Source organism: Silurus meridionalis, chromosome 11 (genome assembly GCF_014805685.1).
Source record: "Silurus meridionalis isolate SWU-2019-XX chromosome 11, ASM1480568v1, whole genome shotgun sequence".
NCBI classification, from domain to species: Eukaryota; Metazoa; Chordata; class Actinopteri; order Siluriformes; family Siluridae; genus Silurus; species Silurus meridionalis.
Window position 1 is genome coordinate 17311632 of NC_060894.1, and position 26722 is coordinate 17338353.

Below are 26722 nucleotides of genomic sequence, written 5' to 3' on the forward strand. Positions count from 1 at the left end.
ACAAGTAGTACATAATTCTTCAGTGTCCTTCCCACTCACCAGTTTTGAATCAAATAGACCACCACGGAAAAGTGATGGAATCCCAAAGGAATCTTTGGAAACATCAGAAAGTAATAAAGCTTTTTTTTTTTTTTTTTTTAAGAGCAATTAACCCCACTTGGTATTAGCATAATGCTCAGAATAAAGTCCTCAATGAATATATGTACTGATTATATCCATCTTACACACTGTAGGTTAGAAAATAAGGTTACACACAGTGTTGCTCGATGTAAGATCTACCAAAAAAAAAAAAAAAAAGAAATCATACACATGGATACTGAAAAAAACAATTGTAGACGTCGTACCTGCAGTATTTATACATCTTTGTGAATATTTGAAGAAACAGTTATTGAACTACACTAGATGACATGGAGGGAGATTTAAAAAAAGATTTTATTAACAGCTTAGAAACAAAATATCCCTTTCCCAGACATTATACACTCTTTCCTCAACAAACCAGAAACATAGACAAACAATGGGAGTCGATGAAAAAGTGAAAGAAAATGGTTTGCACTGTTGTCTTGGAACAGCAAAGGCTCTGATGTGGTGGCAGGGATTATAACTTCCTTAATGTCAGTGCAGTCAAATGATTCCCGAGACATTCATGGAAATACAGGTAAGTGGATGTGGCCACAAAAATATTAAAAATAAAACAAAATGGTGGTGTGTTCATCAGTGGCATAAACCTATGCTTACTGTCCATAATATTAGGAGCACATGTACATCTGCTCATTCATCCAATTATTCAAAACAGCCAATCATCTGGCAAAAGTACAGCCATGCAGGCACAAGTGAAGACCTCCAGTTAATGTTCACATCAATTCTGGGGGATGCATCCACAAGCCACTTGGACTGTGGGAGTTGTTTGCGTTAATGACTTGTTTGAATGCATTAGAAACTGCTAAACAAGCACAACCACTGAGAGAGTAGTCTGACTGTAGGCAGAAAGGAAAATTGCTAGATTGGTTCACCAAGTAGTTTAAAACCAGCAACGTGTTAAACCTACATCAAAAGACCATTGGTATTCCATATACTGGAGTTTCACTACTATCAACCAATTATAGTAGTTTGAGGATACAATAGACATGGGATTACTTAATCTGAATTTACCTTCTGGTTCAAGCCATTGCCATCTGGTATTAATCATCAGTAAGCCCTGTCCACTCAGAGGTCTGCTGACCAATCAGTCGATAGACCTCTTTATTCATCCCAGAGGGAAATTTACAGATTAGTTTTTTTTTTCTCATGATTCTGTGACTCTAGAGCAGAGGTGTCCGATGTTATCAGCAATAAGCCACTGTGGTATAGGTTTTCATTTCAATCAAGCAGATTCCACCTGTTAGTCAGTCTTTGCATTCAATAAGCCATCAGGTGTGGCTTTTGCTTTTGGAATGCTCTAAAAACTGCATGCAAATCACAGATCAGTGTCAGAAATACTTTAACCTACCTGTTTGGCACCAGCCCCACTGTTTTAATGTGAACATCTATCTCTTGACTTGTACCTGCAATGCTGCCACATGACTGGGTGGCTGCATGAACTAGAGGCTGTACAGGCGTTCCTAATAAAATGGCCAGTCAGTATATAATGCAAGTGCAGTGACAATGAGGCTGAATATTGGTGTGACATAATTCTCATACAGAAATTGAATTCATAGAAAGGGCATTTTTGGTTACTGTATTCCACTCAGAGAATGCAGAATTTCTAGACAGGTATACCGAAGCATAACTAAAGCCCAGAAAAGGAGTTGTCCTAATCTTGTCTGGTTATTGACATGACCAAAAATTCTACTGTGGATGACCTAGTAGTGAGGAAAAATGTGGTAATCCTATCCAAATTCATCTTGCATCACTTTTCAAATTAACCTCGCATTTACAATTACAGTTTGAAAGCCTGGACTCCAGAACAAAAATGTTCAAATATTTGTAAATCTAAGAACTTTTTATGGAGGGAGCTCATTTTTGTGTCGTATAATCCCAATAACAAGTGCATACAGACTGAAGGGAGATTCTGCAATGCAATATTCCATAGAGGCAGACAGAATTTCAAGTTGAATGGATTCAGTTTCAGTAGAGTCGCAGTTAACAAATGGAGAACTACTGTACGAAAATTCTGACATTACCTAAAATGCTCTGAGATGGTGTGATGCGGAGCTGAGAGAGAAAAAAAAAAGAAAAAAAAAAAAATCACGGTCAATAAATACGATAACACAAAAATGAGATGTTCCAGTTGTTATAATTCATCCTCTATATGGTTTTGTGACTCATTGTTCTCCGTTGTTTCTGTAAAAAAAAAAAAAATTAAGACAATCATTTACATAGGCGTAATCTAACAACCAGCCCATTTTAATTTGAAATAACGTTTCATATTAGAGGTCAAATAGTGATTGAAATTTTTTACAACTGTATTATTTTTGGCTAAATGCTGGTGATTATTAAACATGGCAGGTGAACATGGGCATTCATTGTATGGTGTAACTGACTAGAGGTCGACCAGTTCTTTGGTTTAGCTGATTAATCAGCTATCAGCAAAAAATCCATACCGATAGTTTTTCAGGGTTGCGTTATACAGTACAAGAACGGCCTCTGAAGGCAAATTACTGACACCACGTGCTGTTTATTTTAAAGTGCTTCAGATAAATTACAAATAAATACATGTTGGATGTAACTATTTATTTGTTTCTGTTTGACTGCGTCTTTATCATTATTTATTAATATATTCATATTTACTTAGCATTTGACTGCATGTCGTACCCTGTATGTATGTGACAAATAAAATTTGATTTTTGATTTGAATTATTGTAACATTTTCACGATTCAGTTCTCTTTTTTTTTTTTTTTTTTTTTGTGTGTGTGTAATAAAGAACTATTTTGCATTTAGTGTTCCCATACAGTATCCATTTAAATCGGCTGATTATTTGGTTATCGGCAAATTTGTTCCTTCCTAGCCATCAGTATTGATAAAATCCACTATCAGTTAACCACTATAACAGACTGTTTCATGTACATATGACAAACTATTGAAAAGGAAATTAGTGAGAGATGCATTCAAGAGGCCAATGGTATCTAACAACATGATGCTACCGCTTCTACGCTTCACTGATGGAATGCTGTTGATATGAAGGTGATAAGCAGAGTGCTGTGTTTCTGCCAAATGTAGCACTTTTTATCAGACCAGATAACCTTTTCCAACCTGACTGCTGAACCTCCATGATGCCTTGTGGCAAATTTCAAACAATTTGACATGCTCAGGCTACTGTAAAATGGAGTTACTCATATCCTCTTGAAACAATTGTGCAAACATTGCTAACACTATGCATACTATGAATACAAACACAATGTATGTTTGTGTATTAAGTAACTTACCTTTGTCTTCTGTTTCTTCTGCTATTGTTGACTCTGTCTCGGTCTCTTCTTTTTTATTCTCCTCAGTAGGGGGTTCCTCTGCTGGTTTCACCTCCTTGGCTCCATCTTAAATATTATAAAAAGAAAAAAAATCATACATAGAAACAGCAACAAATAGTTAGGGACTCGACTGCAAGGTCTTTCAACCAACCAGTCGTTTTTGTCTTACCGGACTCATCTTTGGGTGGAAGGACTTTCTCAGCATCTGTGTTGTTAGTTTTGCCATTCTCAGAGCTAGTTGTGTTCTTGTCTTTAGGTTTTGGTTTGGGCTTTGGCTTGGCAAACTTGGCTTTGTTAAGCAGGTAGGTGACTTCCCGGTCTAAGAGGGAAATTTTGGCCTCAATGTCTTTAGATAGCAGCACAGGTTTCTCTGTAGGAGAGCGTTTTTCCTGCTCAGCCACGGTTTCATTCTTCCAGATCTACCAATAATAATAATATCATCATCATCATAGGGAAAATTATTATTATATATAAAAAAAACAACCAAACAAACAACAACAAACACATTAGTTGAGTAATTACTTATTACATACCGTAGTCTCATTTATGACCTTCTCCAACGTCTTCACCTCAACTTCAGTAAAAATCTGGTCATCGGCTGAAATCAATTGAATCCCTCTACATGGACAAAACCAATACAACCGATTAAACAGAAGCCAAATATTTTATTGTCTTTTCAAATCAAACACTGAAATGCCTTAGTCATTAAAAAAAAAAGTGGAAGACTGAGATCTGGATATGGGTATCCGCTAAATGCTATAAATGTCAGTAAATCCTCCTTAGCTGGCAGATCTGGAGCAATCCATGTCCAGACATCACCTATGGTTTTAAGCAGTATGCATCCAAATAATACGGTGATTTTTAAACAGAATACAATTATAACCGTAAGACTCACTTCAGGAACATGGTAGAATGGTTAAGCATGCTGTCAAGTGCTGCTAGTCTGTCTGGCCATTTTTTTCTCTCGTCCACTCGGAAAAACATGGCTTTGCACAGCTTCTTCAGCTCGGTCAGCTTCTCTTTCAGCTCTTTGGTTCCTGCTGAATAACCCTCGTCGTCCAACCATGCTGAAGCCTCACTGAGCTTGCTGGAGATTGCTTCCCTCTCCTCTTCACTAACCACAGCCTGGTACTCATCCTGGTACAGCTTATCCTGTAGTGGGAGCAGAAATGGGTTATTTGGACAGCAATAAATGTCAGGTCTGTAAAAAAAGGGCACTTGTACATCTAATGTGTACAAATCCGACCAAAATGGAAACATCTGGTTCATTTGATTTTATACTACACAATAAAAAAAAAAAGACAAATCATTCCTTGACCTATTTTAACAGTACGAGATATTCCTGGTTAATTTAATCTACACCAGAGCATGCTTTTTTAGTTTTATACCACCTTAATAAACTGCACCAAAAAGGAAGGAAATACAAACTGCGTAAATGAAAAGCGCCCTAAATAAACAGGGCCGTCAAAGCCAAGGGTAATGTACAACTAGGCACAGAAATACTGAAAAGCACTCGAAGCTTTACTATTAGAAGTGCCACTAAATAAATCACTCATGACATATGCACTAGCTACGCAGCAGAGAAGCAAACGAGTTATACCTGTGTCTCGAAAACGAACGCCTCCAGGCTGTTTAGTGACTTCTCCCTCTCTTGCTTTTCCAGATCTCGGTCAGTCAAATCCTGCAGCCTGAAATAAAACAGCAGGAAACAGAGCTTATTTTTAAGAGGCTCTTGATCATAAGTTTACATGCTTTCTCATTCATGCCACTCAAAATTAACATATATGTACTTCAAACACCTACTTCTTTTTTGAGACATCGATAGCTTCAGGGCTGGGATTAAGAACATCATTAACCTCCAGCTCCACTGCAATATCAACTGAGATTTTACTCTTTTTCTGGGGTTTAGGTTTCGTTTCTGCTTCTTTCTCTTCTTCCTTTGCTTCAGCTGCTTTTACGTCGTCAGATTTTCCGGATTCATCAGCCTCCTTCTCTGGCTGTGTAATGAGAATTTGGCATTTGATTTAGAACTTTGCAGCAGTGCTTAAAATATTTATTTCATATTAGAACATATCAGCAAGGAAATGCACTATATTTAGCGATCGATAAAGATTAAATCATGCTTCCTTACTTGAGGCTCCTCTTTGTCAGAGCCTTCATCAGATTTCTTCTCTTCAGTCTCAGGCTCTTCTTTGTTTTTCCCTTCATCGCTTTTCTCCTCGGTCTCGGATTGCTCTGGGGCAGCCTCAGCGCTTTTCTCCACCACCTCTTCCTGGTCTTTTCCAGCTTCAGGAAAAACCTCCTCTTCATCCTGAAACAAAAACATGGCTTCAAATTACAGTCTTGATACTGGACCAATGACTCGGTGAGTCCTGAATAGGGAAGTGCACTACAAAGCTCCATTCACGCTGTTAGTGGAGTTTATTTAAACACAGTCTAATTTGGCTTTTATTTTTCGTTGAGTGTGAGCTGTATTTGTTTATACCAGGTTATTTATCAGAATCCAGCAATATCCAGGTAAATTTGCAATGAATATTTGTTACAACTGTTTGTACAGCTGATTTTCTATAGAACTCTCAAGAGCATCGTTGGCTTACAATAAAATGGACAGGGTTAGAAATTGTACTGCAGTCAGCCACTAGAGGGCATCATTTTCTAGCTTTACGTTTGAACTCCTATTACAACGTCTACTCAGAACAAATTTTTATTTTGTTTTTGTATTTGTTTTAAATAGACTGGGCTCTAGGTGTATTTTTTTATTTTCAAAGTACAGACAAAATGCAATTTTGCAAAAAATACTTCATACTGAACTTTGCAACACATTTTCACTTGCTATGCAGTGATGTGTAAAAATGGTGCCATAACTAGGAAACTATACTGACTCCTGAAGCCTGATGAACTACATACAGCACTATCAAAGGCACAAGCTGGTTGATGGTAAAATAGTTCTTTCTTAGCAGAGTAAGGAGAATAAATTTTGACTGAGCCACATATTGCAGGCCTTACACACTCAGTTATAGTAATAATACTAGTATAATAATGTTCTAATTATTTCAACCTTACTGTGTTCTAGACTAGTGCTCAGATTTTTAATGATGAACTGTACCTGTGCCTGATCTGTCACATTCACAGCCGGCTCTGTACTCCCACCTCCAAACAGGCTGGAAATTGTGTTCCCTAATTCTTTAAGGACAGATCAAATTATAGATTTGTACAACGTTTCAACAAAATCCAACATGAATATGTAACAGTAAACTTGTCAGAAACGGGGCAGATACCAAAATAGAACAAAACCTACTAGTGAGAGTTGATTCTTCCTCTTTCTCCTCGACAACAGTCTCGAACACTGACTCCACCTGCAACATGTTAAGCAGTTCCTTTTGTCAACGGTTACATTTACAATCGCAAATGCAAAAATAGTTAGAATAATCAGAACTGTAATATAATGTAGAGTGAGAAAAGGGTGAGAGCATATAATTTAACTAACCCGGTCTAAAATGAGCAAACCACTCTCATCCATGTTGAAATGTGCCTTGATGCCTTTGGACTCGGCATCAGAATGCTTTTTAAAGCTGTCGCCCACTCCAGAGAGTTTCACTGTGGTCAGGTTCACCGAGCCAAACATCCTGATAGAATATAATCATCAATGTATGTTGCGGATATATTATATATGTACAGTTTAATATATATACACGTATATACATACACACATATACATACATATATATATACATATAGTATTTATTCTTAGTGTACTTGCTCACCTACTTTTTTCCTACTATTTTCATACTGCCTAGAGCCTTTATATGTATTTGTTCTATCTATCTATCCATCCATCCATCCATCCATCCATCCATCCCTCTCTCTCTCTGTGTATGTATATATATGTATATATGTATGTATACCACAGAGCATCTACAGTGTTAGACATGAAGTCAAAATAGAAATCTTTTTCAAAAACAGGAAATCTGTTCATTATTCTCGATGGTCTGATTAATGAACTGATATGGTGTGTTAAAAAAAAGGTTAACAATGAAAGTAGATTTTTAAATGACAAAGAAAAAAGTTTGTCATTCCTTTGTTTGTTATATACCACTATAAACTAAAAAGGGTCAAAGTGCTTTATTAATAGCCATAAACTAATTATTAATGATTAAACATAAAAAAAATAACTATTGATGCCATTCATGTGAATCTTTGTAAAGTAACACAGATTAATCTTCAAATTTTCATTGAATAACGCCGCTACACTGGCTGTATCATTATTTCACTCATGTTTCGACAGGTTATAGCAGAGTCCGCATCGTTATATTTGTGCATGAAACTCACTTCTGATCGTCCTGGCTGAGGAAGCTGAGGTCGCCGTAATTAATGCTGAAAACGAAGTCATCGGTGTAACGGTTGAAGGTGATGACTTTGCGCTGGGGATATGGCGCCATCCTCTGAAACAGGATGCGCTTGTTGTGCTTAACTCCCTTCGCACCTTCCTCATCAGTCTCGCGGCTGAATTCCACCTAAACAGAGAAAGGGACGTATAGGAGCATAAAATATTACCAATATAACATTTATTTTATTCAAAATCAGATTTGACAAGTAGTCTTCTTCCTACCTGTATTGGGAAAACAGCTGCATCTCGAATAAGGAAGGGTTTGACCTTAAAGGCTTTACTCAGAGCTGCAGCCTGATACACTGCACCCAAAGCTGCTGCCTCGTCAGCATTTATGTTCTTTGCCAGCTCCTCTCTACAGTAAAGAGGACGGGTTAGAATAAAAGCACAAAAAAAACCATTATAATAAACTAATTGTCTAATGGGTTATTTTCTTTGGATCAGTAAGTGTTAAGCATTAGTGTGAGACAGCCTGAGAAATTGTACTTTTCATTTTGATTATCTGATTTTTTAAAGAATTTTAATTTTCTATACCGATTTAAAGTTTTCTGTTCACAAAAATAAATTTTTCTTTTACATTCATCTAGAGTCAAAAAAAAAAAATTGGAAATCTGAAAAGAAAAAGGGAAAAATCTGATTAAAAAAAAAAAAAAAAAAAAAAAAATGTAAGTGCAGATGTTTTAAAACCCAATATCTGCTACCTGATTTGTACAAACTGAACTGATTCAGGCTCTGAATCTAATCAACTATATTAAAGAATTTGATCAATTACATCTAATCAAAGTGTTTTTGGAAGTTAAACACTATAAATGAAATTGTTGTTCTTATGAAAAATAGAGTGTCAAAGCACACTATCAGGACAAAAAGTATTGTGACACTAGACTTTTCCAGCCATATGTAGTTCCTTCAATTGCAGAAGATGTCTTTAGATAGTAGCAATAAAGGAAGCATTACATTTTTTTCACTTGATCTAAGAGACTCAAACCTGTTCCAGCATGATGATGCCCCAGTGCACAAAGCCAGCTCTTTGAAGAAGCTTTATATGGGATAACATAAAAGATCTTGTGTGGCCTTCTACAGAGCTCTGACTTCAACTCTATTAAACACCTTTGGGGTAAATTAGAATGCTGACTGCACATCAGTACCTGACTTTACTAACACCCATAGATCTCCACAAGCATGCTTCAAAATCTAGTGGAACATCTTCCCAGAATAGTGGAGGTTATCATCGCAGCAAATAAGGACTAAATGAGGAATGGCACACACCAAGCTTATGGTTCGGTGTCCACAATCTATTGTCCATATAGTGTATGTAATATGACACAATCCATTTATTTAATTCTATTTTTTTGTGATGGAATTGCACACATACTTCTCCCAGACGGACACAGAAACTCACTAGAATAGTGGCATCTGTGAGAGGAACACCTACTTTTTTGTTGCTTGAAGAAGCACTTCTTGCACTTTGGGAACTCTCGTAGCTCCTCCAACCAGAATGATTTGTTCAATCTCATCCTGCAAACAAAAATCGTGTGCACATTAAAAAAAGATTTTTAAAATCCACACATTGGACCAATAATACCAATGAGAAGCTGTATTGGTGAAAAATGTTATGTAGAGACTCTTACTAAAGACATCTCAGAAGCAGCAAGTGCCTCCATCACTGGTACAGGTACTCTGTCGAACAGATCAGCACAAAGTGCCTCGAACTCGGCCCGGGTCACCTTTGCCTTAAAGTCAATATCATCCATCAGCCCCTCAATCTGGAAGAAAAAAGCGGGAAAAGTTTCAAAATCTACTCATTTGATTATGATATATATTTAAGCTAAAACAAAACAACATTCGAACCGAATCGGTAAGTGCGTATTTGTGTCTTAATCTCACCTGAGCATTATGTTCAGCATTCGCACTCAGCACGGTCTTGAGTCTTTGCGCCTCCTTCAGCAGTTTAGCCATGGCACGTCCGTTCTCTTTTACATCTTTCTTCGATTTCTTTTGTTCATTAAAAAGTTTGGCTAGATGGTCCCTCAGTCTCAGTTCCATTTCAAAACCACCAAGTGTCCTATCAAAACTAAACACAGAGAACAGCAGCACTGTTCAATAGATGCACATGTATTGTAAATAATAAAAAAAAAATAAAAAGATTGAAATAATCAGTTGCAACCCCAAAAGAACTTTATGATATAAACATTACAATTTAAAGCAAACCAGTTTTGGCACCCCCCAGATACCATAGTTCTCCAACTTCCAAAATAACAACACAATGTGAAACACTAACCCAATTCCACGGATCTGGAGCTGAGGCTGTGTGCCGGTTTCTTTGGTCTTTACTATTTGGTAAGTGACAATAGTGGCTGTTGTACTGCTTGATCCCATGTCATAAAACATCACATTCTGCAGAAACAAAAATAGTAGACAATATTAATGAGTTTGAAATGAGATTTTGATTTTGCTTCTTGCCTGCTTCATTTGTAGTACCTGTGCAGTTGAGTTGATGTCTTTCCTCCTGAAGAGTCCATAGTTCAAAGCCACAGCTGTATTGTCATTGATGAGCTGAAGGACCTTCAAACCTGCCATCCGAGCAGCCTGCAGTACTGCCCTACGCTCTGCCTGGTTAAAAAAGGCTGGCACGGTGATAACTACATCTTTGATGATTTGTTCTGTGAAGACAAATGACCATCCTTAGGTTTCATTATAACAGCATGGGTCACCAGGATTTTGCAAAAGCAGACAGGCAAACAATTTGAATAGGCAAACCTGCAAAATCCTCAGCCAGGCCTCGAGAGTAGTTCAGTACCATGCCCAAGAGTTCCTCCGGAGTATACTGCATCTCCCTGTGGAATACAAAAAGGCAAACTGTAGTAAATGACGCATTTACACTAGTCCTTTCTACAGTGAGTGATGCTGCACATTTAATACTGTCTACCAGCTTTGAACATCCAACATCATGGAGTTCAAGTGTAATCTATGACTTCACCCAAGCGGCAGTTAAATGCGCTGGTTTGCATATTTCTGAAACTGCTGATCTCCTGGGATTTTCACGCACACAACAGTCGCTAGAGTTTACACACAGATTTTTGATTGTTCCTTTAAGACTGGACAGTGAGTGCATTTCAGATTCTCTTTATTAAATTCGGTCAAGCAAAAAGGTGCGGCAGACCCAAATAGAAGTTTGTTTGATAGCTTAATGATATACATATTTAAGGAGTAGCTATAATATAGTTTAAGCAAAACAGTGAAAGGAACACAAAAAAAAGGGAAACCGAATGCTTCACATTGTATTGCATCTACTATAATACAGTACAATATAAAAGATATGAATATAAATGATCACAAATATATTACGATTACAACCATCATACGGCATCAGTGCTTGTCAAAATTTTCCGCTACTCTTTGTAACACCTGCTTACACACGTTCACTTCATTTTTTTTTTCCCCTTTCTCTGATTACTTCAATGTTTTGAAAATGTTCGATAAAAAAAAAAAACGCAAGCTTGATGCTTTTTTTGTTTGTTTTCCCACACCATTCTATGTAAACTCTAAAAAACTGTAGCGTGTGAAAATCCCAGGAGGTCAGTTTCTGTAACCAGCCCATCTGGCACCAGCAATCACATGACAGTTCAAGTAAAATAGAGATAGCAGTTTTGACTTAACTGAAGCTCTTGACCTGTCTATGTATTCTGCTAGATCAATACGATTCAATAACTGAATGAATGTGCAGGTGTTCCTAATAAATTGGACATAGGAATAAAATTACTCACTCAGAGTATTTGAAATACACCGTTCCTCTCTTTTCATCTCGGAGTAGTTGGTGTTCAGGAAAGCGTTTCTGATACTGTTCAACCTGTAGGTTATCGGCAGTCTTTCCCAAAAGGCTCTGGAGATACCTGTACACCACTTTGGGATTCTTCACAGACTGAAATAAGGATCCGTTCAAAATTAATTCGATTTCGAGGGCTAGATTCACACTTAAACATAAGCTCTAACACAGTGGGAAAAGGACTCACCACTCCCAAAGCACTGTCCCCAAAAAGTCTTTCGTTTTCCTTTAGGCATACAGCCACTGGTGTTTTCCTTCTCGACTCCCTGAAGAAAGAAACACCACAAATATTATGGATTTTTGAAGCAAAAAAAAAAAAAACCCGCAGAACTTGCTGAATGAATGTCTTCATTATTAAAGATATTTGAGCTTAACATCCATACTTGTTTAGAACGATTTCCATTGGCACACCAGGTTTAACTATAGCTACTTTGATCCATTCGCTTCCCAGGTCTACAGACATCACGGCAACTGAAGCTGTACGACGGGAAAGAGATGCGCATAATTAGGAGCAGCAAAATGTGAGAACATCTCTGTTGCAAAATGTACAGCAACTAGTACTATTACAAACATCACCATTACAGGAACATGTTTATTCTTTAAAGGCAAAACTATTTCCTAGAATGCCAAGGATGGTATTCTGGTGTCCATCCCCTGGCAAAGCTTTAAATCAAAGCCTAGAATGATTGTAGCTTGTGCTTCACCTGTTGGAGAAGGAAGGAGAGCGAAGGCGAGGCAGAACAACGCCAACAACGGCAGTTTGTTCCTCATTGTAACCTGGAAGGAAAAAAAAGGCAAGACAGCAGTTAGAATTTGCTTCAGTTGAAGGAATCTGCATTGTGATGGCCGTTTGGTCCATGCAAATATTTCAAAAGGGGGTGATCAGGGTGACGCTGGATCTTAGAACCCACGGCCATGTTATTTAGTTCAGGACACCGTTGATGATTTCCAAACTTGAGCACACCAAGTAATTAACTAATGAGTTGTATACAACTGTTCTGGATTTCACTTGAAGGCACCTGATCCAGAGTATATAAAAAGCCCGCTCTGACATGCACATGCAAGATCTGCTTCCTCAAACCAGACCAAATTGTAACTTCTACAATCCTGCTTTCAAACACGTGGACTTGATCACTAAGTAGATCCACCAGCTCTCCTTAGGAGGAGAAGTCAGCACTGGCGCGTGGAAACTTCTGGTCCTGTTGCCTTTTGTCTAATAGTGACGCACACAAAGCTGATACCCGGATCCTGAAAGCCGGGGGGCCACGAGAGCTCCACAGGAAACCCGGATGCTTCCGATCAATTTATACACACACAAAAACGATCGGTCGTGTGTTGGAGGTTGGAGATGAAGGCAAATCTCAGGCGTGATCAAATGTAGGAGAAGAGCAGGAATAGATCAGCTAGCAGGTTGTGCTTAGCGTGCTAGCGGATTCCTAGACCATAAAAAGCCTAAGATCTTATAACGCTGACTAGATCTAATGATGGGAACCGGAAATATGTTAAAACATACCGATACGCAGATGTTACAGTATCCAAAAGGCAAGTTCAGAGCGCTCGTGGTTACACGTGAAAGGTGTTGAAACTTACCTCGAGCGGTAGAAGTTTTGAGATCGGATCTGCACGGATGGTGCAGGTGAACCTGATCTGACAGTGTGAACAACAAGGGAAAAAAGCTCCTCGTGCACGTTCTCCGCCTTCAATACTGCTTTACTGGTAAACGTCAAACTCACGCCGATTGAGCGAATCCCATACGGTGGCGGCGCTGCACAGTCCCGTCTTGCTCTCAGGGTTAACAGCAGTTACCGGCTCGTTGCAAACCACCGGGCCCCGGACGCGGCGTGATCTCATTGGATCTACAAGCCTCGCTGTTCCGCGAGTCAAGCGCTGACCCGGTAGCCTGCTCGCCCCGCCCCTTCGCTCTAAATACAACGCCCTGATTGGTCCACGTGCCACGCGCATTTTGAATGGAATGGTCCAGCATGGCTTCAAGGGGCGCCTTTGATTGGTCCACGTTACAGATCGGCGTCGCAAACGCGCTACGTGTTATACATGCGACGTATTTGTAGTTTTTATGCGATGCTTTGATGTCATTCGTTTTGTTCTACAATACAGTACTACATTCTACATAGATTTAGCATAACTCTATGGCCGTCGAGCATTAACAGCATTAAGTTCTTCAGAAATTTGAGGAGCTTGTCTGTTGGATCGGACCACACGGACCAGCCTTCTCTCCCCACATGCATCAATGAGCCTTGGCCACCCATGGACCTGTCGTAGGTTCACCACCATTCCTTTCTTGGACCACTTTTGATAGATACTGAGCATGCAGACATGGAATAGCCCACAAGAGCAGAGGTTTTGGAGATGCTCAGACCCAGTCTTCCAGCCATCACAATTAGGTCCTTGTAAAATTCACTCAAATCCTCAGCTTGACTATTTTTCCTGCTTGTAACACATCAACTTTGTGGACAAAATGTTCACTTGCTGCCTGATATATCCCACTCACTAACAGGTGCCATGATGAAGAGATAATCAGTGTTATTCTTTTCACCAGTGATAATGTTATATTGTAATAATATTATGCCTGATTGGTGTATAGCATATACACCTTTTGAAATGTTTTTCCAATGATGAATAAGGGTTCAGCGTATGCAGCAAAGATTAGGAAATACAGCAACAAACCAATAAACAACTCTAAAGGGCATTTCAGAAAAGCCTTATGAAACGACAATATTAGGTTAGGGCTGTGATTAGACAGTGATTGCAACACACTGATGAAAGTGATATCAGCATTATGGTTGGATAGTTATGGTTACTTCCTGAAGAAACCATTTATTCCTTAAAAAAAGGCAATCATCTGCTAATTGTTTACACAGAAGAAGATTTTATAATGCTTTCTGCAATGTGATTTACTTTTGTATCAAACACAGAGTCTTCTCAATAAGTTATCGCACCTTTATAATGGTCATGATGATGACTGTGAAATACTTCAGTTTCAGGTGACACCACAGTGTTTATAAGGTGATATAAATATAATAGGTGAAATAAATATAATTCAGATGTAATCAAATCTATATGTTCTCATGAATGAAGTGCATGTGTGCTTTGCAGGATAAAAAATTAAAACAAAAAGAAAAAAAAACTATTTCATTTTGGTCGACTTATTTATCTCAGGACAATTACTTAACACAAATAAAAAGGTTTAACACAATGCTATTTTTTACAACAAACCAAATACAGGTTAGGTACTTGCGATATAGAGATTACTCAAAAGATTAACCTTTAAAATGTAAAATCTAAGAACTGACAAGTAAGTAGTGAGTCATAATATAGATAGATAGATAGATAGATAGATAGATAGATAGATAGATAGATAGATAGATAGATAGATAGATAGATAGATAGATAGATTATTATAACCTCTTTTCTTTTTTTTTTCTTTTTTTTTTTTTTACTTTAGTTGATTTTTACATTTTACATTGTTATGGCTGTTTAAGCCATGCAAATATATTTAAAGTATAACAGAAAACAGTCATGGCTACCCAGGGTTCTGTTATTAGCATATAACCTATTATTACCTGGTAATTACTGTTACCTACACTGTGACCTTCCCCAATGTATCACACTAAGTAAACCTGCTAATGCTTAAACAGAGATTTAGATCTGTCATTTTATTGTACACATTATGTCACATAATTACTCAGTTTGAGGTTGAAGATTTGTTCATTTAGGCTGTTTGAATCTCAGACACCATGTGCTGCCATTGGACAGAAATATAATACTTACAAAAATATTTGAATTTATCTTAATACATGAACAAACAGGGATGTAGGGGTAAGTTATCCAATCAAAATATAATTTTTACATAATGTGGAGCATGTAGAGATTTTTATTATAACAGTGAGTATTGAAAGGTATTGTGAAATGGAATGATTAGGGATTTTCCCTGATATATCAAATGAAGAAAACCCACATTATTACCTCACAAATCTCTTACTTATGCAATTAAAGACCTTCAGATCTGCAGTGTGTACGTATTTCAATCAGGTAAAGCTATACTACATGGATAAGGCAGTGGCACTCCTGCTTATTTTGTCTTTGAGTTCTGATTTATTACTGATGATACCTTGCCGGTGTCTGGGTTGCTGTGGCGTCACTAAGAGGAACTTAGCTCACGTGACCAAGACGTACGTCACATGATCTGAACTGGGATTGGTGGCAAAATGGCTGCGTTCTTGCAGTGGAGGCGATTTGTTTTTTTCGATAAAGAAACAGTGAAAGATCCGGTAGAAAATGCGAAGAACTTTGCGTTGCCGTTAGGAATATCGGCTTGTGATTCAGGCAGGGGGCATGTTGTTCTCGGAGATATCCTTTACTGCCATGTTTGTTGTTTGTTGTTGATATTGATAGTTTCATATGACTAGCCAGCGTCCTGTAATCAGAGCATTTATAATCAATTTATAACATCTGCTCTTTCTCAGTGATTTTACATGTGGTTTGTATACTTGACAAAACATTCACCTGGGCTTTGAAAGTGATTCGTGATCTTGGGTAGAAGCTGTAGTTAAGCAATAACTATTGTGGATTGAATATCTCTCTGATTTCCTTAACTCATCTGCTGTACATATGGATGGCCAGATTTGGTTTTTATCACGATCGTTGCAGCTGACATCCTTCCAGGCATATAAACTGCGAGTAACACATCTGTTCCAGCTGAAACAACACAGCATCCTTGTATCAGTGGGTCAGGATGAGCATGGCATTAATCCATTGGTAAGTCCTTTACTTAAGACATAGAAGATCTGCAGTTAAAACAATCTAAATTCACTCCTAATCAACTGATGCTTACACATGTCTGTGTTTTGTCTGTCTGTGTACGTACGTCAATCAGGTGAAGGTGTGGAACACTGATAAAAGAGACAGTGGCAGTCCTCTGTGCACTCGTATTTTTCCAGCCATTCCTGGAAACAAACCTGCAGAAGTGTCCTGCCTCAGTGTACATGAGAACCTCAATTTTATGGCCATAGGTACAGTTGTACTCCTGCCTTTTTTGTTTTTGATGAACGTTACTGATGGTACCATGCCGGTGTCTGGGTTGCTGAGTGATTGGGATGTTTAAAAACTTTATTCTTCTGGGTCACTTTATTACAGATGCATGCCTTTGTAAATACTCTTTGTATGTGTATAGTTTTGTGTGTGTGTGTGTGTGTGTGTGTGTGTGTGTGTAGTTATGTGTGTATCTGTGTGTGTGTGTGTGTGTATATATTATATTATATTATATTATATTATATTGGCCAATAGTTTTTCAAATGTATACTGGATAAATAAAAAACAAAAATGACACTCCATGTAAAATATTACTGTATTAAAAAAAAATAGAAAAAAAACAGTATAGTGTTGATTGTATTAATATAATTATATAAATAATAATAAATGATGATTTATAAATACAGTATATAATAAATAATAATTGTAATACCATGCTCTCCCTGTCCATCGCACAGTCACGTGTGTAAAAACAAACAGCACTTGGCATCAGTGATTCGCCTCTAGAGGCCGCTCTCATAATGACGTACTTTCTAAGATGTAACCCGGAAAAACTATTAGTATTGATTGTTGCTGATAGTTTCAGCAATCAACCATTGGTGCCTCTACTATCGGCCCACCCACTAACATATATTCGGCAGTCTCAGTAATTGTTGATCTTTATAATAGGTTTACTTACGTAATAAAATAGGATGTGATTACAAAATAATGGTAAAATCAGTAATTGTGTTTGCCTTATGCTACTAAGCTTATAAAAAATCAGGCTTAATTTTAAGATAGAATATGAAAATACTGACTTTTTAAATGTGATATTATTTTTCAGGCTTTACAGATGGCAGTGTAGTTTTGACCAAAGGTGACATCACCAGAGACAGACACAGTAAAACACTAACCCTGCATGAAGGGAGCTGTCCTGTCACAGGTCTGGCTTTTCGCCAGGCAGGAAAAGTCACCCACTTGTTTGTGGCTACTCTTGAGAAAGTACAGGTATGCTTTAGTTGTTTGATTGAGTGAATGTTCCAGCTTATACTCTCTTCTTTTTTCTGGGCCTGGTCTGTGCATTGTGTAAATGAGCTGTTTGCAAAAGTGTTATTCGAATCCATTATGATCGGCCTTCGTTTATTGTGTTGTCAGTGTTACACGTTGTCTATGAAGGAGTATCCTCGCGTAGAGCTGGACACCCACGGTTGTGCTTTACGCTGCTCCGCCCTCACTGATCCCTCTCAGGACTCGCAGTTCATTGTAGCAGGTGATGACTGTGTATATCTGTATCAGCCTGATGAAAGAGGACCCTGCTTTGCTTTTGATGGACAGAAACTCCTGGCGCACTGGCACAGGGGTTACTTACTGCTGATTTCCCGAGACGCCAAGTCACCTAACAAGTAGGAGTCACTAAAATATTTCATCTTCGATTTCTACCACGATATTATCTCATATATGTGTATGTGCAATGCACATACTGAAAAGCATTCAAATATTCTTTTCTGTAGATGGGACCTACTTTTTGCATAACAGTAAAAATCTATACTTGAAATATTATTTTTTTTGGTGCAGGCCTGACTTTGGATCAAGACAGTTGTCTCCAACAGAGAAGCAGGTCCTGACTATTTATGATCTGGACAATAAGTTCATTGCCTACAGCGCAGCATTTGATGACATTGTAGATGTCCTGGCAGAGTGGGGCTCGTTTTATGTCCTGACAAGAGATGGAAAGATGTTTATGTTACAGGAGAAGGACACCCAGACTAAGCTAGAGGTTTGTTTAATTCTACTGCTTTCTAATATTGCAGAGTAAAAATTAATAGTTGTTACTTCAATAATTTCCATCACACGACGAACAGTATTGTAGTAAATGGAAGTTTGTACAAAACTGCTCAATTTCAATAGTGATTATTAATTCATTAATTAAATATTTTGTCCTTTTTGTCATAGATGCTGTTTAAAAAGAACCTGTATGCAATGGCAATTAATCTTGCAAAGAGCCAGCATCGGGATAACGATGGCCTTTCTGAGATATTTAGACAATACGGAGATCATCTGTACATCAAAGGCGACCATGACGGCGCTATCCAACAGTATATTCTGTAAGAGTATCTTTTGTTGTCATTTCTAAAATGATGCTTAGTTCTACTCCACGTATACAGAGTAACAACAACCACAATTACATTTCCTTTTCTAGAGCCATTGGGAAGCTAGAGCCATCATATGTCATCCGTAAATTTCTGGACACTCAAAGAATACACAACCTTACTGCATATTTGCAGGCCCTCCACAGGAAATCGCTAGCCAATGCAGATCACACCACGCTGCTCCTCAACTGCTACACCAAGCTGAAGGACAGCTCCAAGCTAGAGGAGTTCATTAAGGTTTGTTAAAACACAGAGTTTGAGTTGGTCTGGAGAAAACAGTACCATGGAAACCCACAAATTATTTATTTGATGGTGATGTTTGCTTACTTTTCAGATCATTTTTTTTTTTTCAGATTTTTAACCTCTGAATGGTATGACTACAGTGTGTACAGATACAGTACCAGTTGCCGTTCTTTATTTTTAACATTGCACATTAATACTGAAATTATCCAAACTATGAAAAAACATATATAGAATAATGTAGTAAACAGAAATTGTGATTAATGACAGCTTGGCAAAATCCTGGCATTCTCAGATCAGATTCACGAGGTAGTCACCTGGAATAGTTTTCAGTTCACAGGTGTGCCTTATCAAGAGTTCATTCATGACATTTCTTGCCTTCTTAATGTGCTTTAGATCATCAGTTGTCTTGTGCAAAGGAAAGTGTGTGTACAGAGTCAATAGTCCTATCAGTGTTACTTCAATTATCGTACAAATCCATTGTGTGGCAAGAAACCTTCAGTTAAGTAAAAAGAAATAACAGTCCATTATTACTTTAATTCCCAAATGCAGTCTCTAAAACCATCAAATGCTATGATCTAACAGGCTTTCTTAAGGACCATCTCAGGAAAGGAAGACCAAGAGCTGCCTTTGCTGCAGAGTGATAATAAATGTATACATTGTATTAGAATTACCAGCCTTGGAAACCACCAATTTACATAAATGCTTCTTGGAGTTTAAGTGGCAGACATATTTCAACATCCAGTGTTCGAAGCAGACCGCATGAGTCAAGCATTCATGGTCCAATTGTGACAAAGAAACCATTACTTTGGAAAAATATCAAACAGAAAAGACTTCCTTTGGCCAAGAAACAAAAGAAATGGACATTAGATCAGTGGAAAACTGTCCATTGGTCTGATGAGTCCAAATGTATGGTTTTTGGTTCTAACCAAACAGTCTCTGTTAGATGTACAGAAGGTGAGAAAACAGTTCCTGGATGGGTGATTCCCTCCACAAAGCATGTAGGAGGAGGTGTAATTGTATGGAGGTGCTTTGCTGAATTTAGTCCAAACTGAGGGCACACATAACTAGTATGGCTACTACAGTATTTTGCATTGACATGCCATCCCATCTGGTTTGCACTTGGTGGGGCCATCATTTGACCCCAAACACACCTCTAGTTTATGTAAGACCCCTTTGTTCAAAAAGAAGAGTGGTGGATTGCTGCATCATATGATTTGGCATTCATATTCACCTGATCTACGTACAGTTGAGATAGTTTAAGATGAGTTTGGGACCAGAGAATGAAGGAAAAGCAGCCAACATGCACTCATTACCTCTGGGAACTCCTCAAGACTGTTGGAAATTCCAGGTGACTACCTCTTTACGCTGAGTGAGAAAATGCCAAAAAAAGACACGAAAATATAAAACATATAGAGCAGTGATGCACTGTGCTGTATAGTTACATACAGTATATATTGCCTAGTACAGGCGAATGTCATAGAAGAAGAATGCTGTTAAACTCAGTCAAAAAGGGTTTTCTTTTCTTTTTGTGTGGTTTATTATTTTTTTTTTTTAAGGTTTACAGTTTCTTGGTTTGTGTTATTTTACCGTCTTTTTTAGTCGCTATTCAGTATTTTAAACCATACAAGGCATTATGCTTTACAGCTCTTTCTTTCCGGGAGCTCTTTTCTCCACACTTTTTAATTGCCGCTGCTCCTTAAAAAACAGGGCAATCAGTAATCAATATTTTCACCCATGTGTGGAATTTTTATTATTAAATTTCCCTACCTCTGGCCTCCATTCCCAAACCAGCACTAGAACATGTCCCTGCTGCCACAATAAGATTTTTTATTTTTTTATAAAAATCACAAGTCAGACTGATCACTATATTAATTTCTCTGTGTCCTTCAGAGCAGCGAGAGCGAAGTGCATTTTGATGTGGAGATCGCCATTAAGGTTCTGCGCCAGGCCGGGTACCATAGCCACGCAGTGTTCCTGGCAGAGAAACACTTCCACCATGAGTGGTACCTGAAGATTCAGCTAGAGGATTTAAAGGTAAGGGAGATCCTCACAGAAATGTACTACATGTCTAACTTCAACACTGTGGAGGTGAATTGAATTAGTGACTAGTATTTTGCGTCAATCTTAGAGGCACTCCATATGACCAAAAGTATGTGGACACCTTACCATCACACCCGAGATGTGTGTGTCTACCCATAGCTTTTGCTGTAACAGTGGGAGCACACAATTGTACATGTTTGTATGCCGTAGCATTAAAATTAGTTAACAGAGTTAAGGGCCCAAGCATGATCTAGCATGGCAAAGCTCTAGTGCACAAAGTGAAGTCTGTGAAGACATGCTTTGCGATGGATGTGCTGGAATAACTTGAGTGGCCTGCACAGAGCCCTGACCTCACCCCCCACTGAACTCCTTTGGACTGAACTGGCATGCTGACTGCTAACCAGACCTCCTCACTAACCTCAGTCTCTGACCTAAAGTTCTTGTGGCTAAATGGGCAAGTCCTTCATCCATGCTCCAAAATCTATCGGAAAGCTTTCCTTGGGGTCAAAATGTGGAGTGGAATTTTTAAAAAGAACATATGGGTGTCCACAAACCTTTGGAAACTTAGTGTCTTAATACACTAAATTCTAAAGTAAAATGCTGCCTATGTCCTAAATAGTTTGCATTAAAATCATTAAATATTATAGAAAATATTTGTAAATGTTTGAATTTAATAATTGTTTAATGTGGGCAATTTGAGACATACTAGTTTAAATAAAATAAAAAATAAAAACATGTAATTCTTTGAATTCTTGTATTTATTTATTTTTATTTGTTGTTGTGGACAGAACTACCAGGAGGCTTTGCGCTATATTGGGCGGCTGCCATTTGAGCAGGCCGAAACTAACATGAAGCATTATGGGAAAACTCTGATGCACCATGTTCCTGAGGATACCACTGTGCTGCTAAAGAGGCTTTGTACCAATTACCAACCTATCCAGGACTCTACTGACCAGGATAATGTGGACAAATTAACAGTGAACAAGGTGATTAGTCTGAGGTGTCTTGTAGAAGCTCATTGGGGCAGTGCATTTTACTGAAAACATTACTGGATCAGATTCAAGTTTAATGCAATTGTGAATGTTAATGTAGTATATAAAGGAATAATGTTCTAAAAGATTTGCCGAGAAATTACCCTGCGGTTATTTACCCTGAGTAAAAGACACTTTAAACCGATTTTAATTGAAGTGCGCAGTCGATAATCAATGTTGCATGATGCTGATTTACACAAACACTAATAATATTGCACACTCAAAGATTGTATCATCTCCAATTTGAGTAATACACAGTTTAAGCAGTGTTTGGTCTTAATTGGTCTTACTCTCAACTTGACATTTTTTATGTTCCTCAGGCCAATTCAGAAGAATTCATTCCTATCTTTGCTAATAACCGAAGAGAGCTACGAGCATTTCTTGAGCACATGATTGTGGTAGAACCATTTTCTCCACAAGGTGTGTACGATACGCTGCTTGAGCTTCAGCTGCAGGACTGGGCCCATGAACAAGACCCTGAGGTAAACACAGTATATTTATTTTTCAAAAGAAGTTAATTCTATGATGATCGCAAATGTTGAGCTATTTTATGAGTTCCTCAGTAGTTCCTAGTTTTATAACCACAAAAGACTGTAGAAAGATCATTACTCATAATCTTACATTCCGGTGCTCATGTTAGTTCTCTCTCCAGTGTTCTGTATTGTTTAAAGATTTATGATCACACTCTTGAGGGTGACATCAAGAGTGTGATCATAAATGGCATAAATGAGGATAGTTCCCCTTATAAGTCTGGTTCCTCTCAAGGTTTCTTCCTCACAATATCTAAGGGAGTTTTTCCTTGCCACAGTCACTGTGGCTGCTCATCAGGGATACACACACATCGTTCACCTTAACTGTTAAATTCTGTAAAGGTGCTTTGAGACAATGTCTGTTGTAAAAAGCGCTATAGAAATAAACTTGACTTGAAAAGAAGTGCCAAAAATTTAAGGACCATGGGCCGAAAATTACATTATACCAAACTGTATGATATTAAAATTAAAGTTGCCATGGTTCAGCTCATTTATGATTATATACTATTTAGAAATAAATAAATTACTGGAAAACATTACTCTGTAATCTGCGTAACAAATGCAGTTTTACTTTGAAGGTTTTCTAGTTAAAATAAGGGACATGAAGCTGATCCTTATTTTTTTTTTTAAATGTTTTACCAAATTCAGTTATATTCTCTTTATTTCAATTTACATTTTTGCTTCTTCAAAATTAAAATCAAATTAAATAATAATAAATTATAAATGAAGATGGCTTTTATTATGCACTATATGTAATACACCTGAGTTTTCCACGTATGTGTTTCTTCCTCAAACCATTACCACAACGATCTTGAAAGATCTTGAGTGGCCTGCTGTGCTGACCTCAACCCCATTTAACATATTTTGGGGCTCTGCAGCCTTCATTAGTACCTGACTTTACTAAAGCATTTGTGACTGAATGAGCACAAATCTTCACAAACACACTCCAAAATATAGTGGAACATCTCAGAAGAATGGAGGTTATTATAACCTCAAATGGGGATTAAATGTGGAATGGGATCTTGAAAAAAAATACATACAAATCTTCTGGTCAGGTGTCCAGCTGATCACCAGATTGCAGAATTCGGTAGACAAACATTTTCACTGAATGATGAAGTAAATATTTTAAAGATCATTTAGAAAATGTAGGTGTAGTTCTTTAACACCCTTTTATTCTTGTCCAGAAAAAGTCAAGCCTGCAGGAGGCAGCATTGCTGCTGCTGACGACTGAAAACACAGTTTTCGATAAAGCGCTGGTTCTCTGCCAAATGCACAACTTTAAAGAAGGAGTGCTTTATCTGTATGAGAAGGGCAAACTGTAAGTACTACCATAACACCGTTGTAGTACTTATTCTTCATTTAGGATCAAATATGGCGAAAATGCAAAAAAAATAAAAAAAAATAAATCCAATGGCAAAAATAAAATGTTTAACAATTTCTTAAAAAAGTCCTAACAAATTGGATTTTGTTGGTTTTGTGATCATTTGCATCAAATAACATTATACATGTTAACATAACATGTATAGGACCAGTATGACTTTGTACAGACACAAACTGAACACAGATCAATTCTGTACCACTGTTCAAAATGAACATGTTTTTCTGTAGGTACCAGCAGATCATGCACTACCACATGCAGAATGAAGAGTACTCTAAAGTGGTGGAGGCGTGTAAGCGATACGGCGATCAGGAAGTTTGTCTGTGGGAACAGGCCTTGGGCTACTTTGCACGCAAAGAAGAAGATTGCAAAACCTACATTAGTGAGGTCTTAGAACATATAGACCTGAATAACCTCATGCCTCCACTGCTCGGTAAGTTACCAGTAAACAGACGCATTGTGCTTTTTTTTTTTTGGTTTTCACACCTTCTTCAGGGGCAGCACATTGTTTGCAGCATATATTTTGCAGCTTGATGCTTTGCCAAAATGAGTGATAAGTAATATGTTCATTTCATTAATTGCATTAATAGTAAGATTCATCCTGCTTAAGTTAAGCAGTTTTTTATTGTGCCTCAAAAACATATTGTAATAGGGAAAAGAAAGTTTGACATTTCACAACATAAATAATTTTGTATACCTGAAATACTTTAACCACATTGAGATGTTCTGGTTGAATCGTAAGTATGAAAATAAAAACCCTCAAACATCAATGTACTGAAGCAGTGTTGTAAAGAAGAGTGGGTTAGATGTTCTCCAAAGTTGTATAAAAACCAGATAATGTTATTGTTGTTAAAGTTGTTGGGTGTACTTGCATTATTCTGCCTGCTTTGTTTTTTTTTTTTTTTGGCAAAAATGACTACTTACTGAAATCTCTAGTGGGTTTTTTGGTCAACTAAGGTCTTCTTTTTCTAGAACTATATTACACAATTCTTTATACTTGTTCTGTAATTGTTGCATAGAATTGAATGATGGTATTTTCTTTCCCATGACTGTACAAGGAAGTATGGTTATTTTGACACCAACCACCCCCTGTTTCAGTTGTACAGACCTTGGCCCATAACTCCACCGCAACACTGTCAGTGATCAAAGATTATCTGATTACCAAATTGCAAAGAGAGAGCAAGCAGATTGAAGAAGATGAAAGAAAGATCCATCAGTATCGCGAGGAGACCGCGCACCTGCGCGCCGAGATCCAGGAACTCAGCACCAGGTAGAACTACTAAGAAGGCTGTGTATATGTGGGAATAAATGAACATTCTGTCGTTAAAACTATATTCCGTGGTTCTTTCTAATAGAGATTTTATTCATAGATTAATTATACAGGACTGAATAATCTTCATCAGTTGATTAATTCTTTTTCCTCACAGTGCAAAGATTTTCCAGAAGACAAAGTGCAGCATGTGTAACAGCCCCCTAGAGTTGCCATCGGTGCATTTCCTTTGTGGTCATTCTTTCCATCAGCACTGCTTCGAGAGCTATGCAGAGAATGAGGCCGAGTGTCCAACGTGCACTCCTGAAAACAGAAAGGTGATGGACATGTTACGGGCGCAGGAGCAAAAACGAGATCTACACGAACACTTTAATCAACAGGTACAGTGAATAAATGTGCAGTAAATAATTTATATGGCACATTTTTAATGACTTTTGAAATAAAATTTTTTTTTCTTTTTCTCCTTTTTGCAGTTGAGGAGTTCTAACGATGGCTTCTCGGTGGTGGCGGACTACTTCGGCCGTGGAGTTTTCAATAAACTAACTCTGATAACAGATCCTCCAGGGGGCAAGACTGGGTCTGGGAATTTCGAAGCGGATCTACAGAGAGACCTCCTCACTCATACCAAAAGAAATGCCTGAAAAATCACATTGATTCTCAAAGTGGAAGACAATGTGATTTTTCAGTTATACTCTCATAAATATGACTGAATTATAGGACAAAGGTTAGTTATTACTAAATCCTATTGTGCTACTCTTCTCTGTGATGGACCTTCTGGAATTTCAGGCCCAAACTGATAATAAAACCCTGTTAATCTAATATAGCTTATGAGCAAATCTAATCAATAAATTTATGGACGTTGCTTTTCTTGTATGCTCTTTATTTGCACTGTATAATGATTGCATGTTTGGTGTAAAGTCTGTGTCGTTTGTCTCTCGACTTAATAAATACATGTTTGAATTTCTGGCATTTAATAAAAGGCAATGAATAGCATGTGAGTTGTAATATTCAGTTATTTGTTGTGTTAGCAAACTTGGGTAATTGGTTCTATAATACATAATACACCTACCTATATAGAAGCCTGAACTGGTTATGTGACTTTATAATCCTATTGCCAACAAATTGGCTTTGAATCAATTGAACATTGGTAGTCTAAATATCTGAAGAGCCATGATGGATGGTTTTAAGATTGTTTGCCTGTTTGTCGGTAAAAATTGAGCATGTTTGTTTCTTTAATGTAGTTCATTGAAGTGGCGGACGAAGTAGACAAACCATGTACTTGAGTTGGAGTAGAGATACAATAGGTAAAATATTACTCCAGTAAAAGTAAACATGCTCCTGTTAAACGTTCACTCGAGTAAAAGTATAAAAGAGTGTACTTAATTATCCAAAGTACTATGA

General features: G+C 37.7%; 2 protein-coding genes across 2 annotated transcripts; one reads left to right on the top strand and one right to left on the bottom strand.

Annotated features, from left to right (window-relative positions):
• Window positions 1–414: 414 nt before the first annotated feature.
• On the bottom strand, window positions 415–13562 carry hyou1 (hypoxia up-regulated 1). The gene is made up of 24 exons (XM_046860969.1): window positions 13242–13562; window positions 12356–12428; window positions 12035–12128; window positions 11839–11917; window positions 11593–11747; window positions 10586–10662; window positions 10307–10488; window positions 10107–10222; window positions 9713–9899; window positions 9457–9591; window positions 9261–9343; window positions 8051–8183; window positions 7771–7955; window positions 6929–7067; window positions 6740–6797; window positions 6548–6624; window positions 5573–5752; window positions 5245–5438; window positions 5042–5129; window positions 4337–4593; window positions 3975–4059; window positions 3611–3860; window positions 3403–3507; window positions 415–2319 (listed from the first exon to the last, which is right to left on the bottom strand). The coding sequence occupies exons 2-24, from the start codon at window positions 12420–12422 to the stop codon at window positions 2270–2272; spliced, it is 2976 nt and encodes a 991-aa protein (XP_046716925.1). The 5' UTR covers window positions 12423–12428; window positions 13242–13562; the 3' UTR covers window positions 415–2269.
• A 2274-nt stretch (window positions 13563–15836) lies between these two features.
• Window positions 15837–26183, top strand: vps11 (VPS11 core subunit of CORVET and HOPS complexes). The gene is made up of 16 exons (XM_046860971.1): window positions 15837–16019; window positions 16279–16427; window positions 16546–16681; window positions 17524–17687; window positions 17835–18082; window positions 18255–18456; window positions 18633–18784; window positions 18880–19066; window positions 20963–21106; window positions 21901–22098; window positions 22464–22625; window positions 23858–23991; window positions 24282–24484; window positions 25150–25321; window positions 25479–25701; window positions 25795–26183. The coding sequence occupies exons 1-16, from the start codon at window positions 15878–15880 to the stop codon at window positions 25960–25962; spliced, it is 2784 nt and encodes a 927-aa protein (XP_046716927.1). The 5' UTR covers window positions 15837–15877; the 3' UTR covers window positions 25963–26183.
• The last annotated feature ends 539 nt before the right edge of the window (window positions 26184–26722 follow it).

Bases quoted from the DNA above. Each gene is read 5' to 3' on its own strand.
- vps11 (XM_046860971.1), top strand. From the start codon at position 15,878: ATGGCTGCGTTCTTGCAGTGGAGGCGATTTGTTTTTTTCGATAAAGAA. The intron at 17,688-17,834 runs GTATGCTTTAGT...TTGTGTTGTCAG, and splicing joins CTACTCTTGAGAAAGTACAG to TGTTACACGTTGTCTATGAA. The intron at 18,457-18,632 runs GTTTGTTTAATT...TTTTTGTCATAG, and splicing joins ACACCCAGACTAAGCTAGAG to ATGCTGTTTAAAAAGAACCT.
- hyou1 (XM_046860969.1), bottom strand. From the start codon at position 12,422: ATGAGGAACAAACTGCCGTTGTTGGCGTTGTTCTGCCTCGCCTTCGCT. The intron at 12,129-12,355 runs GTGAAGCACAAG...CCCGTCGTACAG, and splicing joins TCTCCTTCCTTCTCCAACAG to CTTCAGTTGCCGTGATGTCT. The intron at 9,344-9,456 runs GTAAGAGTCTCT...TTTTGTTTGCAG, and splicing joins CTGCTTCTGAGATGTCTTTA to GATGAGATTGAACAAATCAT.